At 40.1% G+C, this 20,795-nt stretch overlaps 1 protein-coding gene and 1 pseudogene across 8 annotated transcripts in view; one reads left to right on the forward strand and one right to left on the reverse strand.

Moving 5' to 3' along the window:
- Positions 1 to 20,795, reverse strand: part of AP2B1 (adaptor related protein complex 2 subunit beta 1) — a 147,275-nt gene that overhangs the window by 120,998 nt on the left and 5,482 nt on the right. For 2 of the 8 annotated variants that reach the window (XM_054670950.1, XM_063798696.1), the window contains exons 2-3: positions 10,259 to 10,318; positions 5,982 to 6,087 (exon numbers count right to left, since the gene is read on the reverse strand). In XM_054670950.1, coding sequence (XP_054526925.1) covers positions 5,982 to 6,087; positions 10,259 to 10,295 — 143 coding nt within the window. In that variant the 5' untranslated portion in view covers positions 10,296 to 10,318. Of the gene's footprint in view, positions 1 to 5,981; positions 6,088 to 10,258; positions 10,319 to 16,684; positions 17,115 to 20,795 lie in introns of those variants that run through there. The other 6 variants (XM_003953061.6, XM_001174152.8, XM_003953063.6 and 3 more) reach the window with 6 other exon arrangements.
- Positions 6,829 to 7,707, forward strand: LOC112206058 (transmembrane protein 160-like; annotated as a pseudogene).

Genomic DNA, 20,795 nt, shown 5'->3' on the forward strand with positions numbered 1-20,795 from the left:
ACATAGTGAGACCTCGTCTCTATAAATAATTTTAAAAATTAGCCAGGCATGGTGGTGTGCGCCTGTGGTCCCAGCTACTCAGGAAGCTGAGGTGGGAGGATCACTTGAGCCTGGGATGCGGTGGCTGCAGTGAGCCACGAACATGCCACTGCACACCAGCCTGAGGAACAGAGAGAGACCCCATCTCAAAAATAAAAATAAAAAATGAAATAAAAAATAACAATAATTATTTTAAAATATTTATTTTATGTAAAAAAAGGTAACATGGTTTCTCTCATTGGGTGGGTGCCTTAGATAATCCATTCGTGGAAGATCACTTAGTCCAACTTAATGAAATCTATATCCTTCACGTATGATGGAAACACTGGTGGCATGTAACGAGGCTGAATTTCCAGATCATACTGTGCCCAGTTTCAGCAGACACAATAGCAAGAACCCTGGCTGACTTTTCGCGGGTGGCTCCAGTAGAGCTGCTGGTGAATCATCTTGCTTTCAGGAGTGCGACAGGGCAAAAGGAACAATAATTCTTCATATCCATCTACTACAGCTTAAAAGCACTTCAGTTACGCTTTTTAAAGTTCATATTCTTCCATTCTTGACCAGTGGGAACTGAGCTCCTGAATCCTTGTGATATGACCTGGTATTTTCCATACTTTCCTTTATGACAAGATGCTCCATCCAGGCTCATTTTGTACATTTCTAATTCCAGACCTAGAATCAGTCATCCTCCAAGATGTCCTGATTCCCTTTTAGTGAAAATTTTTTTTAACATTACATATTCAGACAAATGAAAATTTGAGAGTAATCAAATATAAAAGGAGTTTATACCTTTCCTAAGTTCTAGTTATTTCATGATTTACCATTCTCCTATAAGCCACAGGAAATAAATTTAAAGGAGCACCATTAGCTTGGAAGGGTTGAGCTTGTCAGATTCTAAAGTGTAAGCTGTATCTTTACAATATAGGATAACTGTAACTTTATGGGAAGTTAGCAATTAATCTTCCCCACAATGCTTTATCAAAGTATCTTATACATTTTTAATACTGCTAAACATCTTGCTACTAGCAAAGAAGAAAGAAAAAACAAATGTAGGTATATTTCCACAAGGAAAATAAGGGGAAAAAAGGGAATGAAATAGCTGGTCACAGGATATACACAATGGTCCTATATACACAAAAGGGTACAGAAGTAGAAATTATTCACAGAAAGGAAGCTGGACTCAGGTCAAAGAATCCACCATATCTCCAGTGAACCAGTAACTTCTGTCCTAGAAAGCAAACTATGTGTTTCACTTGTATGCATGGTACCTACGGTAGTTTCATGCACCTGTAGATATTTAGTAAATACTCTCCAAAAATGTGTTTTCTATTTCCTAGACTAGCTCATGCACAAAACAACGATAACCAGTAAATGTTAAACATTAACCAATAATAAATTCAAGATCCTAAATAGTTTAATTCTAGCAATCTACACGAGGTCAAGAAGACTTAATAGCCAAAGATCAAGCAAGAAGTAAAAAGTGTTAAGTGCCAACCTATAAACTAGAAACCTGAACTTTCCAATATGGTGGCCACTAGTCACATGTGACTACTAAACACAATGTGGCGAGTGTGAACTGAGATGTGATGTAAATGTGAAACACACACTGGATTTTGAAGACTTAGCATGAAAAATATAATGTAAAATATCTCATTAATAATTTTTATGTTGATTACATGCTGAAAGGATATTTTAGATATACTGGGTCAAATAAAATGTATTACTAAAATTAATTCACCTGTTTCTTTTCATTTTTTCAAAATGGCTATTAGAAAATTTAAAATTACATATGTGGTTCACACTGTATTTCCACTGGACAGTGCTGCACTTGAGGTTACTTGCAGGAAAGGCTGAAATATCACAATCTACAAATAGCTAATCTCCATTTTATTTCTTTGCACTATCTTTCTAAGTACAGCTCATATTTCATCTCCAAGAAGGGTTCTTCAACTATTCCTGTTAACCTGTATCTCTCTGTGGTAGAACTCGTATTGCCTTTAAAATATACACTTTAGTGCCTAATTACATAAGTATATTTTATTTTGCCCTAATTTTTCAAGTTTTGGGTTTCATCAACTAGACAGTAAAAGTCATGAAGGCAAACAGACATCCACTAGCCTTTTGTTTGAATAATGATAAGTGGTATAGTGCTAAGTACATAATAAAGTATCAGCAATAACAAGCATATAAAAAAAATTCAAGAGTTTTAACTTTTCTGCAGGATACAGAAATAAGCTTGGCAAAACCACAACAGCCCCTGTAGAGTTATGACAATTTTTCGGGAGTTTGAGACCAGCCTGACCAACATGCGGAAACCCCATCTCTACTAAAAATAGAAAATTAGCCGGGCGTGGTGGCGCATGCCTGTAATCCCAGCTACTCGGGAGACAGAGGCAGGATAATCACTTGAACCCGGGAGTCGGGGTTGCAGTGAGCCAAGATCACGCCATTGCGCTGCAGCCTGGGCAACAAGAGCAAAACTCTGTCTCAAAAAAAAAAAAAAAAGAGTTATGACAATTTTTACCAATTCGTTTGTACTGATGTTTTCAATCCAGATTTATTCTTTGGCAAAAACAGCCCTTCAGTGACTAAACAGATCACAGATAGGCAACTACTGCCTGTGGGTTAAATCTAGCCCAATGCTGGATTTTTGTACAATCCATGAGCTAAAAGTGGTTTTTATAGATGAACTAAGTGTTCATCTATATGAATCTTGGCCGGGCATGGTGGCTCATGCCTGTAATCCCAACACTTCGGGGGGCCAAGGCAGGCGGATCACTTGGCGTCAGCCAGGAGTGATGGCAGGCGCATATACAGTACCAGCTACTCAGGAGGCTGAGGCAGGAGAATCCCTTGAACCCGGGAGGCAGAGGCTGCAGTGGGCCGAGATTGCGCCACTGCACTCCAGCCTGAGCGATGGAGCAAGACTCCATCTCAAAACAATAAATAAATAAAACAAATCTGATGATGAAAAATACTATGAATCCTAATTACGCAAAATGTTATCATCCCCCAAAAAGAATCCCACTTAATAGTACACCTGTGGTACAAAACATACTTAACTATTATTTTATTTTGAATATCCTCAATAAAAAATTTGTGGAAATTTGTCTTCTCTCTTGTTATGTAAGTACCTACCTAACAAACTCAATTTTGCCTCTTTGCCTGCTAAGCAAAGAGTACTTACTATGCCAGCCTGATGTACTTACTATTTTGTCCTTTACAAAAAAGTTTGCCAACTCCTTAGATAGATGGTCACAGGACAGCAATTTAAAAACCAAATGTGCTTTATGTGCTAACAAACAAAAGAAAAATAACAAAAATTCACCTCAGAAGAGCAGCACCTGGAGCAAGAGAAGATAGAGAGTCATTTCCTACGCTGCCATTTCTATCTGGGCTCCCTGTCTGGTTAGGGAAGCAGCCCTCACCTTTTTGGTCTCGGGATCCCTTCATACTCTTAAAAATTACTGACATCCCAAAGAGTTTTTGTTCATGTGGGTTATATACCTATTGATATTTTACCATGTCAGGAATTAAAACTGAGAAATTTTTAAAAAGTTAATCCATTAAAATAAGAATAAATCCATTTCATAACATTTTAAAGGTAAAATGGACTGTTTTTAAATTAATGAGATGGTGACGCTGCTTTTTTATTTTTTTGCAACTCTCTTTAATATCTACTTGAAATAAAAACAGCTAGATTCTCATAAGTTCCTGCATTCAACCTTTTGTAGAATGTTGTTTTGAAATATAAGAAGAAAATCCAGCTTCATACATGTATATAACTCGGAAAAGGAAATAATATTTTAATAGCTTTTTCATATAACTACATATTCCATATTTTCTTTTTTTTTTTTGTTATAACTAGAAATTCTTGATGTTACACTAAAACTAGACAGCCCGGGAACAGTGGCTCATGCCTGTAATCCCAGCAGTTTTGTGAGGCCAAGGCAGGTAGATCATTTGAGGTCAGGAGTTCGAGACCAGCCTGGCCAACATGGTGAAACCCCGTCTCTACTAAAAATACAAAAATTAGCCAGGTGGTAGTGGTGCACGCCTGTAATCCCAGCTACTTGGGAGGCTGAGGCAGGAGAACCGCTTGAGCCTGGGAGGCGGAGGTTGCAGTGAGCCAAGATAACGTCACTACACTCCAGTATGGGTGACAGAGTAAGACCCTGTCTCAAAAAAAATAATGATAAATAAATAAAACTAGACAAATGGTTGTTTTCCTCTTTCTGAGTCCACACACTGTAGTTTCTTAAAAGTTAGTTGCAATATAGAATCTGAAGCCATATCGATAAACTTTTTGTACTTGATTGTATTAAAATCCATTAATTTACATTCTATTTTGTTTTTTTGTTTTTTGTTTTTTGAGACAGAGTCTTACTCTGTTGCCTAGGCTGGAGTGCAGTGGCGCAATCCTGGCTCACCGCAACCTCCGCCTCCTGAGTTCAAGCAATTCTACTGCCTCAGCCTCTAGAGTAGCTGGGATTACAGGCACATGCCACCATGCCCGGCTAATTTTTTTGTATTTTTTTTTAGTAGAGACAGAATTTCACCATGTTGGCTAGCCTAGTCTCGAACTCCTGCCCTCAAGTGATCCGCCTGCCTCGGCCTCCCAAAATACTGGGATCACAACCGTGAGCCACCACGCCTGGCCTCCACATTTTAGTTCGAATAGATCTTTTATCCATGCATAATTTTGTGATATACATATGCTCTGGTCATTTGGAAAAATATTGGTTCACTGAGCTATGCTGACACATTTCATTATAAAACAGCAAATAATCACAATCATTAATTTCACCACCAATCTCCTCAGAAAAGTCTTTAAGCATTAGGAAGCTGTCAAGCTTATGATGGGAGATACAGGTTTTCCAAAATTCTAATTTTTTACTTTAAAACCTGAAACGTATCTATTGTCAATTTTTTTCCCTTGAAGTGACAGGTTCACTTTGTTCATTTTTGAATAAAATATCTCCCAAATACCAAAGTCTGATTAAATATAGTTTGCCTGTCAATCATTCTTTCACATAAAAATGGTGTTTGCAGTTCAAACAACTGCACAAGGGTTTTTTCTCAAGTCGACCATTGCACTGCTATGCAGCAGAAGAGATTTATGGGTAATCCCTATTTCATCAAACACAATATTTAAAAGGTTCAAGTTTTAATAAAACAAATTTTTACGGCTCATGAAGGACATTCCTAAGTGAAACTGCTCTTTTTTAGCGCATGGTGTTAAGGAATACAATGACTACCATTATGGTTGGCACCACTGCCTTCATTCATGCTGAGGCACCAGCAGTTTTACCCACCACTGCTTTGCACCATCACTGTAAACATCCAAATAGTGAAAAAGGCAAGTAACATCTAAGTATTATTATGAAAACAGCTTTGACCTCACGGACCCCCCGAAAGGGTCTTAGGATAATCCTTAGGGGCCTGCATATAGTCCTTACTTATTTCCAAACGGTCTTAATTACAGAAATAAAAAATAAGACTACATGGATTTGGTTAACATTGATTTTCATCTTGAATTCAGCAATTGAATGTACAGTTGTAAAGTTGAGGGCAGTGGCTTGAGCCAATTAAAGATCATGTGAACTTATGCTTCTCAGTGTATTTTTATCATCTTCTAAAACGACCTCAGCAAAAAGATTTGTAACTGTGCCAGCTCTCAGGAGGTGTTATGCTAGATCTGAATGCAATGAAATCAAACTCGTTTCACTGTTCTAACACAAACACACACCCCAAAACAAACAAACAAACAAAAAGTAGAGTATTAATACAAAGGCAACTGCACTTCCTAATGATGTTTTTAGTGGGACAAACCCATTCTTAGAGGTTCTATGATTATAATAGTTTTAAAGGAAAAGCAGTAAAGGCCATAAGATGGGGTATGGACCTCTGAAGTGATCAATGGCAAGGGTGATTACTCTTACCTAACATCCTTCCCCACGGTCATAGCAGCAATCACTTTCTTCACAGCCTCCTTTCTCTTTTCTTTCTTTTCATTGTTGAGTTCAGCTTTTAGTTCAAATATTTCTCCTGCAAGAGATGAGAGCAAACTGGTGAGGTTCCAGGACAACAGATTTAGAGCAGAATACTACACTATGTAATAACCAATACCAGGATAGCAGGGCAGCAACTAAAATAAGATTTTAAAATTATAGAATATATAAAATTCAAAGCCCTAGAATATTACCTGACTCACTGATAAGGAAGCCATCAGTAAGTTTTAAAAATCTTTTAAATTATGGCCAGAGAGGAAGGTGCAATCCAGATCTTCAAGAACCACAAGAGTGGGAAAAACCAAATCTCATTATATCTAGCTACAGTGGGGAGAGAACAGTATATGAAGGATGATCTTCCATCAGAATGTTAAAGTCTGGAGGAGAACATAAATGTAGGTAGGGAGCAGGCGCGTATTATCTCATTTACCCACGCTCGGCTTTACAGATTAAGAAATGAGGCTCAAAGTTCACAGAGTGAGTGACAAAGTTGGGCTTAGCACTGTGTCTCCTGACTCTTGAATTCAAAGGTTCTCAGCCCTGGCCACACACTAATATTACCTGAGAAATACTAAATATAGCAAAGTACAGGCTCCACTCTGGGTCAAATAAATCATAATGTCAAAGAGAACTCATATTTATACCTTTAAGAGCTCCACCAAGTGACTCTAACGCACACCCAATGTTGAGAATAACTACTTTAATCAGTACTTTAATAAATCAGTGGGCTTTAAGGCCCTTCCTATTCAATCAAACAAGAATAATCTTGAAACCAAGAATGGTACACAATGGAGTCATTTCCAAAGGTACAATCTTGAATGACTGCTTAGGCTCCGCACTGTAAACTGTCAGGGACCGTAACCACTATTTTAAGGCCTGGTCTCCAGGCTCACCTATCTGCAAGAAGCCGGAACCAAAATAAAAAAGAAAGTAACAACCCTAATATTGTTTAAAAGAAACGGAAAAAAAAAAAAACACTAAGTCCATGAAAAAGAGGTTGACTACTCCCACCTCAACTTTCCATCTACATCCTCCAGCTCATCTACCATACTGCCTCAAAAGACTTTCCTCCACCTTCAAGACTGTTCCTGTCGTTCCTTTCAACCAGATCTCATTTACCAGCATAGAAACAGTGGGGACAGTCTCCGCTTCCGGAGGTCGGTACTGCTGCCTCAGTGGCCCCGGAGCGGGGGCGCCCAGGGGTCCTTTGCCCCCAGCCACGGCCCCCACAACGGGGCTTCGCCGCCACCTGTATCCGAGCTGGACCGTGCAGGCGCCAGGCTCCTCTCCGAAAGGCGCACGAGACAGCTTTCTTCTCCTGGTTCCACAATGGCCTCCTGGCATCGGGCATCGGGGTTATCTCCTTCATGCAGAGTGACATGGATCACGAAGCAGCATATGGCTTCTTCCGGCTGGGTGGCCTGTGTGCGGTGTGGGGCAGCGCCTGCGGGGCCTGGCAGCGCTGCGGGGGCCCATGCAGCTGACCCTAGGGGGCGCAGCTGCGGGCGCTGTACTCGCCACCAGCCCGCTCTGGGTGTGCGCCGCCGTGGGCTTCTACACCGGGCAGCTGGAGCTGGACGTGAAGCTGGTGCTCGAGGGCGACGGGGCGGCCTCCGCGGAAGGCCCTGATGAGGCAGGCTGGCCGCCACCCGAGTGAGCGACATGGCCGCCGGGCCTGGCAGGCGCTGGATGACGGCGCCCGAGGACTGGGACATTAAAACCTGACCTCCCCTCCTCCAAAAAAAAAAAAAAAAAAAAAAGAAAGAAAGAAATAGTGGGGACAGAACACTACGTGATTTGCCTGAAACCCTTATGTGGAAAGGATGAAATTAGTAAGACACAGAAGTAGAGCACTTTTTCGTTTCAATATCCATGGCCAATAAGGCAAAAAAAATTGTTCCAAAATTTCTATTTAATCAACAGCTACAAAAGTAGCATAGCAAGAAAAGCTGGGCCCTTTAAAGAGTCATTCTTCATAGGACTCTTCACCATGTCCCATCCTGCCAAATCCAGCTCTTAGAGTTCCTCTCATTCACTTCCGGGAACATTGAAGGACAAACGGCGGGGTTTCAGAAAGTCTGAATTGTGAACAGCAGCAGGTGTTATAGAATCAAAGCAGGATGTAACAGAAATTATTCCAATTCCAAAAGCATAAATTTAAAGAATATGTTTCAGTGGCAGTTCTGGTGGGTGTTGCAGGAAGTACAGGGAACACAATCTATCAATTTTTTTTAAGTATGATGTTTATTAGCAGTGATTCAATCTGCAGTCTCAAACTTTTACAAATGCCTGAATTAAAAAAAGGTCACCAGGACACTTTTCAAGAGTAGGTTTGAAGAATTAGGAGAGTTTTAAAATTATAACTATTTAATTGTAATTATATCCCTTTATATAATTATAGACATTTTGTTCATCAAAGCACACAAAATGCTAACAGAAGAAGAAATAAACATATTTCCAAAAGAAAATCAGAAAAAGCTGAGACTGAATGACAAGTGGCTAATGGCTTTTGTGAGGTGTAAGTAATAAAAATAAGGAGGAAAAAGTTGGGCAGGACCAAAGAGGGGTACTAAAAGAGGCAAAGTCATATATTCTACAACTTTATTAAATTCCTATCTTTTCTCCCTCCTCCTCCCCCCAATCAAATCTACCAAGCACTGTTAGCAGCTAGCAGTAGTTCTCAATCATGGCTGCACATTAAAATAATCTGGGGAGCTTTCTTTTTAATTTTTTTCTTTTGAGACAGGGTCTCTCTCTGTTGCCTAGGCTGGGGTACAGCGGCACAATCACGGCTCACTGCAGCCTCAACCTCCTGCGCTCAAGTGATCCTCCCACCTCAGCCTCCCAAATAGCTGGGACTACAGGTGTGCACCACCATACAGGGCTAATTTTTTTATTTTTTTTCATAGAGATAGGGTCTTACCATGTTGCCCAGGCTGGTCTCAAACTCCTGCACTCAAACAATCCTCCTGTCTCAGCCTCCCAACGTGCTGGGATTACAGGCATGAGCCACCATGCCTGGCCACCTGGAGAACCTTTAAAATCCTCACACCCAGACCATATCCAGGACAACTGAAATCAGGCTGAGGTTGAGACCCAGGCATCAGTATTATTTCAAAGTTCCCTGGCTGAACAATTCTAATGTGTTGCCAAGATTGAAAGCTACAGACAACAAACTGACATAATTAAGCAACTCACTGCAACAAGAGAAAAAGAAGAATGGTAGTTGGCGTCATGTCTGGAATACTTTGGTAAATGTAAGGACTCCTGAACACAAAAGCACAGAATTCTGATCCTAAGCAACAAATAAAGCAAGCTAAGCCACAGGTACAATAAGCTGAGATGGGCTAAAATGTTTGTCTTTGATGGGAAAACCCTCCACATTTCTAGAAATGATCTATTTTATTTAGGAACAATTTTGCAAAAGATGAAGGGTTGGACTTTCCCCAGAAGAATCCTTTGTTCCTAGACCCAAACTCATATGTAAAAACAAGCATTATATTACTGATAACAAAGATGATGAGACTAATAAGTGCAAAGTCCCTCAAGTAATTCCGTCTATGACCTAAAAACCATAGATGGCTCTAGAGATTCCGTTTTAAATACACATCTAGACGAAGAACATGGTAGATGTATATGGACGGATATGAAAATAACCCATTTCTATTCATTGTTTTGCAAGATTGCTTTTTCATTAAAGATAAAAAAATTTTAAATCATATGTATTAATATATGCACTCATATGCAGAGAAAAAGACTTGAGGAGATACACCAAGTTCCCTTGGGAATAGGAACAGGAAGGGAGAACTTTCATTTTTACCTTTTACATACATATCTGTATTGCTTTAATTGTATTCTGTTATAAAATGTTTATTTCCAAGTAAAAATTATTTAATAAAAGGGAAAAAGTACGCTGCTTTTGTCCTCACACTTAACCAATCTCCAATGGATCATCTCAAACAGCAAAGAGGAGTCTCTTTCACTAAACAGAACCTTCAAGTCATAATAATGTGCATCACAGCCCTCTCATAAAACCTACTCTTTAATAACTTGCTTGAATACATTCATCTATAGAAGTAGTAGATGTCCAGTGAGATTGTCAACTACATGTATGTCTGAAGGAAGAGGTCAGCAACATTCTGCTTGGGGCAATCTTACACTACAACTTTTGAAAATTTCCAAAGATTTGATTGTATTCTCATACTTACCTTTTTTATTGGTTGTGAAATACTTGGAGTCAGTCATGACTTTGGATCTTTAATGTGCACCTATAACAAGAGAAAAGAATTCCTTCATTCAGGTTATAGATATCCAACAAGGCATCCAATTAATTTTAAGAACATCCAATTAATTTTAGGAACACTTATATTTAAGAATTTCTAAAAATGAGTATCATCTTCCTTTATCACCACTGTTGATGGTTCAAGAAAAACTAAGAATGTAACTCCTCAAGCTAATGGGGCAAAAATCTAAAGGCCAAATGCAACTGGGTAAAAGTATGAACCTATTATGGCTTTGTGATTTTATCCACAGTAACTCCTCAAAGCTTTCAAGAGCTAAAGCTGGACCTTTTTATAAATATATCTGCAATTACTTTCCATTCAGGAAAATCTGGTAACTTCCTTGCCTCAAGCTGGAATCACTCCACAACATATATTCTGAAGCAGTGTAAGGTCAAAAGAAAAAACAATTTTGCTGATCTATGACGTGAAACTTTCAATAAAAAGAATCTCTTTCAGAAAAAAAAAATTCAAAATTAGTAGGACAATATTCTTTCACAACAAACATCTAGAGAGGCAACCATGACTTATGCATGGAATTTTTTTTTAATTTTTAGTTTTGTGGGTATGTAGTAGGTGCGTATAGGTACATGAGATATTTTGATAACAGGCAGACAATGCATAATAATTACATTAGGGTAAATGGGATATCCATCACCTCAAGCATTTATCCTTTCTTTGTATTATAAACAATTCAATTACATTCTTTTAGTTATTTTTAAATGTACAGTAAATTATTGTTGACTGTAGTCACCCTTTTGTGCTATCAAATACTAGATCTTATTCATTGTATCTAACTATATTTTTGGATTTAAAAAAAAATGTGGCTTTCTTACTTCCAACAATCCAGATTTAGCCCAAGAGTATTCCCAAATAATGCCAGTTTATAGTTAAAAACAAGGCAAAAGACTGAGACATCTGTTCAGACACGAGAATCAAACTGGTGTTGAAACAAAAGAACGTGGATCTCAACCTCAACCTTAACTCTTCCATCCCAATTTCCAGAAGAAGTAATCCAGATGACAAATGGCTCTACTAACAAAAACGGCACAGTCTGGTCACATTTTTACTAAATAATAAGACTACTTTTTCTGATTTGAGAAACTATAAGACTTTGTCCAATGTACCAGACTTCTTTAAATATATTAAAATTTTGGGGCCAGGCACAGTAGCTCACGCCTGTAATCCCAGCACTTTGGGGGGCTGCCGGGTGGATCACTTGAGGTCAGGAGTTCAAGAGCAGCCTCGCCAACATGGTGAAATCCTGTCTCTGCTAAAAATACAAAATTTAGCTGGGCGTGGTGGCACGTGCCTTTAATCCCAGCTACTTGGGAGGCTGAGGCAGGAGAATCGCTTGGACCTGGGAGGCGGAGGTTGCAATAAGCCGAGATCACGCCACTGCACTCCAGCCTGGGCAACAGAGCAAAAGTCCATCTCAAATAAATAAATAAATAAATAAATAGGAATTTGGGCCGGGCGCGGTGGCTCAGGCATGGTGGCATGTACCTGTAGTCTCAGCTACTTGGGAGGCTGAGGTGTGTGGATCACTTGAGCCTAGGAGATCAAGACTACAGGGAGCTATGATCTCACCACTGCACTCCAGCCTCAGCGACAGAGACCTTGTCTCAAGGGGAAAAAAATATATAAATATACATATATTTTTTAATAATATTCCTTCTGTACTCAAAATGAGTATCTTTTTCCTTATCACCATCACTAATAATACTTATCACCAACTTCAGGACAAGACATGCTGGCACCTGCTCATTATTATCAGGTCAATATGACATAATGTATTTGGCAAACAATAGTAAATATGGATCTAGGAGAAAAGACCTAAGCACCAAACAAATCAATGTAATTAAAGAAAAGAAAAAAGAGCCAGATAAACATAAAATAATGAAAAACTTCTGGTTCAAATCTGATCTCTAAAACGTGCTACTTGTACAGTTTAATGGAAATTAGACTCATTTGCTATCTTTCCAACCAGCTAATTACTATTTATAGTCTTGATCCTAATAGCTCTTTAGATTGTACCAGAAATTCACAGAATGATCTTGTTAAAAGAAGTGAGCTAGGACTCACAAATATCATTACAGAATATAGAAATTTCTCCTTTAATACTTGTTATAATTAAAAATTATACTGAAGCTTGCCTTATGCAATGTTTTTACAATGCGTTTCTAGCAAAAATTCAAAGAATGTTATAATCATTTTGTCCATTCATAATGTAAACTAAATGTGAAGTGGGCAAATGAAGAAAGGAATTCTTCACATAAAAGACCTGGAATAAATCTGAAGTTATTTATGAATGTATATATACAAACAGAAAAACCAGTAAACAGAAATGATTACTTGAGCCTCAAAGAAAGACTATAGCTCAAATCCATTACAATCTATCTAGGATATTTACTATGCTATGCTATGTCCTTTAAAACTTGTTTCAGATTTTAAAACAAAACCTCCTTAGAATTTGTCACCCAATTTCTCTGAAAAGCCTCTTATACATACACATATTAAATTTTTTTTGGCCAGGCACGGTGGCTCATGCCTGTAATCCCAACACTTTGGGAGGACGAGGCGTGTGGATGGCTTGAGCTCAGGAGATCGAGACCAGTCTGGGGAACGTGGCGAAACTCCGTCTCTAATAAAAATACAAAAATTAGCCGGGCATCATAGCACATGCCTGTAGTCCCAGCTGGGACTCACTGCAACATCTGCCTTCTGGGCTCAAGCGATCCTCCCGCCTCAGCCTCCCGAGTAGTTGGGACTACATGTTGGGATCACCGTGCCCAGCCCATTAAATTCTTTTTTTTTTTTTTTTTTGAGACAAAATCTCACTGTGGCCCAGGCTCCAGTGCAGTGGTTCGATTTGGGCTCACTGCAACCTTTGCCTCCCAGGTTCAAGTGATTCTCCTGCCTTAGCCTTCAGAGTAGCTGGGACTACAGGCACCCACTACCACGCCCAGCTAATTTTTGTATTTTAGTAGAGACAGGGTTTTTCCTTGTTAGCCAGGCTGGTCTGGAACTCCTGACATCAAGTTATCCATCCACCTCGGCCTCCCAAAGTGCTGGAATTACAGACATGAGTAAATTCTTAACAGGAATTTTCACTACATTCTATTAAACAATAAATTAACCTAAGTCTTAAGTCATACCTTTATCAGTAGCTCACATATTTCATTATCTCCCCTAACAATTTCAATGTCAAGGAATATATTACTATCCTGTTCACTGTGAGCATTAAGTGTTCTTGTCTTAACTAGAAAATAATGCACCCACCCACAAAATTTCAGGGAAGAGAGGAGGGTCAAGTATCTTTAGAAGCCTATAAGATAGATTCTAAATTAAGAGTCCCTGCTGCTCTAAAGAGAAGGGATATCACTCTAGTAACCAACACTATTGTAAACAATAGTAACAAAATATTCCCTAACCATATTGGCAGAGAAACATGGTGCCAAGCTGGTTCTTGCCTTAAGCCAAAAGAAACTCCAAGAAAAATGAAAATAGTGTAAATAAAAACAAATCAGAAGACAGACTGTTGCACAACACTGTCAGTGTACTAAATGCCACTGAACTGTATGCCTTAACCTGGTTAATTTTATGGTACGTGAATTTCACCTCAAAAAAAAATCACATATATATATGATTCAGTGTATCTCTCATATGAGTTCTCACCTCATATAATGAGAGATACACTTAATCACATGCTAGATATGGACATAGCCAGAGTCTCCAAAATACAGGATGGCAAAAACTGACGTCTTCATTAGAAGTTACAGCCGGTCGCGGTGGCTCACGCCTGTAATCCCAGCACTTTGGGAGGCGGGCGGATCACGAGGTCAGGAGATCGAGACCATCCTGGCTAACACGGTGAAACCCCATCTCTACTAAAAATACAAAAAATTAGCCGGGCGTGTGGCGGGCGCCTGTAGTCCCAGCTACTCGGGAGGCTGAGACAGGAGAATGGTGTGAACCCAGGAGGCGGAGCTTGCAGTGAGCCAATATCGCGCCACTGCACTCCAGCCTGGGTGAAAGAGTGAGACTCCGTCTCAAAAAAAAAAAAAAAAAAAAAAACAAAGAAGTTACAGAAAAAGTAAACAAAATAGAGCTAAAGAAAAAAAAATCTAATATTTGCTGAAGTGCCTCAAAAATCAAGCTGCTCCTATTGGGGGAGAAAATGTTCCTTCAGAAGAGCCAGAGAAATAAGCAAAGCCATGATGGAATTTGAACTCACACTACCTTTCTATCAGATCAAACCAGACAAGTCACGGCTGTTCTGAGGATTTACGGTATGGCCTAAGGCCACTGTTAAACAACAAAGCTGCCAGAGTCAAAGCACATAATCACTCTTACTTGCCCTCGACCAGAGTGTGATGTCGCTGCATTTCGGAGAAGGCCTCCCTGCACAGGATTATATATCCAGATTTAACATAACCTAGTTTCTACCAAATATAGGTTGTCAAAGTCCCTCCTCTCCTATACCTCCCTCCAGTCCCCCAAAAGAGAAACTGAGCAGCAAAATAAGATTAATACCTTGGGTAGAATAAGGTCAGAAAAAAATTAATAGGGTCTTAATTCAAATGGCTCTCTGGGAAGCTAAATTAGTTTGTAAAGTCACTAAACCCTTCTTTTCACAAAGTTGGACTTTACAAAGCTCAGTGCTCATAGTGAAAAACTGGCCAAAGTTAACCAAATTATAAAGCAGAAATGTCATTCTAGTAATCTTTTATTATAAGGGTGAGAGGTGCCAAATTCATTTCTAATCAAATATTCAGTAATAATGCAAAGACAATAGCATCATCAGGTATTATCTTGCTCATAAGAAATTATGAGACACAAAAGCTAAAATCACCTGTAATTTCTATTTAAACATAACAGACTACAAAGTAGCTTCTTAATATTATAACGAAGCAAAGGAGTTCAAACGTTTTACATCTAATTCTTAACCAAAATAACATTAAACTCTGGAAAACCTAAGGCTACAAGGAAAGAAAGGACAAGAGAAAGGAGAACTTGCCCTATTTAATATATTCCTTGCTCAGCTTCGTTCAAACCTGTGCCTAAAAAGTTAGTATTTCAAAATATGGATCTTTTAAGGAAAGAAAGAATGAAAGAACTGGACTTCCTTGAGTTTCTTCATACACAGTCAGAATATTAGATTTATATTGATTTTACCACCCAGCTTTTAGTGAGGATGCTTGCATTACACATCATCCTTTCTGCTTCCTTGAAAGTTTCAACGGCTAAGATACTGCAAACAGTTCTCACCTTACCAGCACGCTTAGTCATCACTGGAATGTGTTAACACGTTTTCTTATAGAGCTGCACCTCCTTCATCTGCTGCTTTCTATTACTACTTTGTAAGTGTACCCTGAGGCTAAGCAACTGACGTATACAAGGAAGGTAACTAATCATTTAAATTGATTCTCATTGAGACCACCTTCTTTCTTAGTCATTCTGCCTTTCTAAGCTTAATGCATTTACTTTCTTTTAAACCACAATGGTTATGATAAGTCTTTGGCAGTTTTCAAAACATTTTTTCTTCTCAAAAGTCAAGTTTGGCTGGGCACGCTGGCTCACGCCTGTAATCACAAAACTTTAGGAGGCCGAAGCGGGAGGATCGCTTGGGCCCAGGAGTTCGAGATCAGACTGGGCTACACAGTAAGACCCTGTCACTAAAAATACAAAAATAAAATAAAATAAAAGCCAAAAGTTTAATGAAGCATCCGCGTGAGTTCAATAAAGGCCTGTCCCCCCCCCTCCCCGCCAATAGAAGACTACTCTTGAAAACAAGCAGCATGAACAAATGATTTGGATTCAAATGATAAGGAAATAACAGGACGTTCCAGTTTCTTTACTTTCAGCTTAATCTACAGCCTTTCCCAAACCAGACCATTACTGCAGAGCCCAGGAAAAAAAAAAAAAAAAAAAAAAAAAAAAAAAAAAAAGATGCTGGGTTAAGATTTGCCCCCATTTGCTTCCCCCTCTCTTACATCGGGTCAATTCTGGAGGTTACTCTTTCCTTCCTCCAAGAGTAAGGAATGCCTCTTCTTTCCCCAGGTGGTCAAGATTCTAGCGATATGCTCCTCCATTACGGAGCAGGGAAGAGGTTGTCTCTTACCCTCAAGTTACCCGAGAGACGACGTTCGCCCATCAATGAGCAAACCTTTGATGGAATCCCTTTTCCCTTTGGCTTGCTGGACACGTCTCAGCCTCTCAGTGAACGACGCCGAGCGGGGAAGAAAGACGGTTCCCCCCACGGCCTCCAGGCTCTATCAGCCACACCCCTGGCCTCTGGTCCCCCTAAACCCTCAATTCCGAAACACATCTTCCCCTCCTGCCCCCAACTACCTGCTGCCACACCCGAGGATTCCCTCACCGCACCACAGGCATCATGGTAGAGACCCTTTCTCCAACCTTTTCCCTGTCAATGGTCACACCCGACGGTTCCCTGCATCATCAACGGTCACGCTCTTAGGATTTCCTCGCCTCCGCCAGTCTCCGACCCAGCCTGGGGTTACCCTTCTCTCCGTCCCCGACCCCGTCAATTAGGGACACACCCTAAAGGCAACCGCCCTGAACTCACCGGAGGCGGAGGCGAAGGCGAGGGCGGGGGTGGCGGCGGGAGCCGGAGAGCACAGCCCGGGTGGTGGTGTAATGGTTTCCTGCCCGTCACGATTCTTTTCTAGGTCTAAGCCACTGCGCAAAACCCACTTTGCCAGGGACAAAGATGGTGGGCAGGAAACTCTGACGTCAGAGAACGTCGCCGCGTGACGTCATCGGGGTGCGCGGGAGACCTAGAAAGCCTGTGATCTCTTGTCGCCTTCCAGACCCAAAGATTTCCTTTGGTCCTGGCAAGCTAGCCCATCAGGGCCTCAGAGGATGTTAAGTGGCTACTCCAAAGGGATATATTTAAAAAGCTGACAATGGATTTGTTTCCTCGCACAGAAATTCTCTGAAAAACGTAAACATAGAGATGATGAAATATCCTGTTCCTTTCTGAAAAAACAAAACCCCTCAGCTCATTTTCCTTCCAGGCTCAAGAGCGGACAATGGTGATATAGCCCAGGCCTATATACGGGCAGTGGGGCTAGAGGATAGTGCTGCACGTAAAAGAGGTTGAGGAGGCATTGGATGTGAGTTTGAATCCCTACCCTGAATGTGACTGAGACAGTTAATGTCTCATCAACCTTCTTATCTGTGAAATGAAGACAATGATAGTATCTCTCTCGGGCATGTGAAGTTTAAACCAGATAAATTAGGTAAAGTGCCTAGTATATAATAGGTGTGCTTACACAAAAGTAAGTTTCTTTCGGACACTAAGAGCTAGATTCCAGGACCTGGAACTGGAGAACAAGATTGATGATGTTAAATGAACTAGCTGTCCCTAAGGTTAATTTCAGGGTGTAAGGAAGGATGGAGAGCAAAGTGATGATTTTTCTCACATTTTGCCCATGAACTCTGTGAGTCAAAAAGTGTTTCAGTATTTTAAAACTTCATTCTTAACAAAGTGATGAGAAGTACATTAAAATTTTGTATAACATACTCATGTATTATTATTTCCTCTGTTATTAAAATAGGGGAATAGGGGAAATTAGAAAGCCAGGTATAAAGTGAGAGAATGCAAACAGTTATGGTAAATCAGATAGCTGCATAATGTTATAGAATATTTTATGACAGAAAATTCATAAATTGTTAAGCAAAAAAAGGACACCAAACAATACAGTATAGACTATGTATGTATAGAAAAAAAAGGCTAGGTTAGGCCAGGCATGGTGGCTTACACCTGCAATCCCAGCCCTTTAGCAGGCTGAGGTGGGTGGATCACCTGATATCGGGAGTTTGAGACCAGCCTGGCCAATGTGGTGAAACCCTGTCTCTACTGAAAAAACAAAAATTAGCTGGGGGTGGTGGCACACGCCTATAATCCCGGCTACTCAGGCGGCTGAGGCAGGAGAATGGCTTGATCCCAGGAGGTGGAGGTTGCAATGAGCCCAGATCTCGCCACTGCACTCCAGCCTGAGTAACAAAGCCAGACTCATCTCAAAAGAAAAAAAAAAAAAAAGCTTGGATATTCAGCAGAACATTAAAAGTGGTTATTGCAGGATAGTGAGAGTTTTATTTTTATTCCTAATATTTTTCTGTATTTTTCAAAGTGTTCTACAATGAACATGTATTTATTTCTATGTTGGGATGTGCCTTTTAAATCATATTGTTAAAAAATATGATACAGAAAAATGCTTTGAAATAAGAAAAAAAAAAAGATACAAAACTCTAAATCCAGAGGAGTATATATACCTATTAGTGGTTCCCTCTGGGTGCTGATTACAAATGTTATCTTCTTTATATTTGTTTTATTTTCCATTCCTTTCTCTGAAAAATGCATATATTTTAAGGAAAAATGAACCAATACTATTTTCAAAATATAGCATCAATCCGAAAGCTTTTCCAACTTCATTCTCTTCCACTTTTGGGTGAAAGTATGGACCAATCTCCCTTCTTTTCACCTTTTGGGACCATCACGGGCTCATAATCTAATGGGAGACCACTCAGGAAACTGTTGACATGATCCAGCCACATGATGATGGTGGTTTAAACAAATAACTGTTGATATTTATTATGATTTTATGTCAGTTACTCTGCTAAGTACATTTTTACATCCTCACCACCTGATAACCAGGTAGGTACTATTACTTCCTCTATTTTAAGAGATACAGAGAAGTTAAAAGGTAGAATTAAGATGGCTGGGCGCAGTGGCTCACGCCTGTAATCCCAACACTTTGGGAGGCTGAGGCGGGCGGATCACGAGGTCAGGAGATCGAGACCATCCTGGCTAACATGGTGAAACCCCATCTCTACTAAAAATACAAAAAAAAAGTAGCAGGGCGTGGTGGCGGGTGCCTATAGTCCCAGCTATTCAGGAGGCTGAGGCAGGAGAATGGCATGAACCTGGAAGGCGGAGCTTGCAGTCACACACACAGACACACACACACACACACACACACAAAGGTAGAATTAAGATTTGAACCCAGGAAGTCTGACACTAGGGCTGATAAGGCTTATGTTTTAGGTTAGGGCAAGGGAGGAATGGTGGTACTAGTCACTGAAAATAGGAAAATATAAGAAATGGCAGAAGTTTGGGGAAGAATAGGGAGGTGATGAGTTCATTTTATACGTTAGGTTAGAGTGAAGATCTCTATCCAAGAGGTATTTGATTATATGTGTCTGAAGATAAGGAATGATCTGGAGTTAAAAATTTGTGAACTGTGAGCATACAGATGATAATTCAATCTGTGGGCATGAACATTATTCATGAAGAATGTGGAGAGTGAGTGCTTGGGGTAGAAACAGATAAACCCAAGAATGCAAAGAGGACTGAGAAGGAATAGTCAGAGAGGTAGGAGGAAAAGCAGAATAGTATATTTTAGAATGTTTTCAGAGTTTCATGAAAGTAGGGACTATACCAACCTGTTCACTCTTGCACACGTGAGGCTAGCCCCATCACACACACACACACACAAATTAATATATGTTGACTAAACGCATAAATAAGTGATCAACAATATTAATTGCCATAGACAGGAGAAGGGCTAAAAAGTGTCTACAGGATTTAGCAACATGGAGGTATTTGATGTTATTGCTGAGAAATCAGTAGAGATATGAAGGCAAAAGTCATACTGCAGATGTTTGAAGATGGATTAGAAATGAGGAAATAAAAACAGGAATTGCAGATAACTCATAAGAAAGTATGACCAAAGAAAGCAGAAATGGTATCTGAAGAAAAGAGTGGCAAGGATTTTTTCTTTCTTGAGGCAGGGTGTTGCACTGTTGCCCAGGCTGGAGTGCAGTGGTGCCATTACAGTTCACTGCAGCCTTGACCTCCCAGGCTCAAGCAATCCTCCTACCTAGCCTCCCAAGTAGCTGCGACTACAGGCATGTGTCACCACACCTAGCTAATTTTCTTTCTTTTTTTTTTTTTTTTGTAGAGAGGGGGTCTTGCCATGTTGCCCAGGCTGGTCTGGAACTCCTGGGCTCAAGTGATCCTCCTGCCTTGGCCTCCCCAAATGCTGGGATTATAGGCATGAGCCAGCAAACTCAGCCAATTTTTTCAAGTTTAGTTCTATACTCATACATTTTCTCTACACTAACCCTTTAGCATACCATGGGTTTAATTATCTTTCTTACGTATATGGCTCCAAAATCTCTTATCTCTAGCCTAGACCTATTCCCCAAATTTCATCACCAAATCGATAACTATACTGCTGGGTTAAATCATAAGGAATGGAGAAGGTTAGAAAAACCTGGTTACAGAGTTGGGCACAGCAGTTTACACCTATGATCCCAGCACTTTGGGAGGCTGAGGTGGGAGGATCACTTGAGCCCAAGAGTTTGAGGCTGTAGTGAGCCATGATCATGCCACTGCACTCCAGCCTGGGTGACAGAGTGAGACCGTCTCTAAAAA

This window comes from Pan troglodytes, chromosome 19, assembly GCF_028858775.2.
Source record: "Pan troglodytes isolate AG18354 chromosome 19, NHGRI_mPanTro3-v2.0_pri, whole genome shotgun sequence".
NCBI classification, from domain to species: domain Eukaryota; kingdom Metazoa; phylum Chordata; class Mammalia; order Primates; family Hominidae; genus Pan; species Pan troglodytes.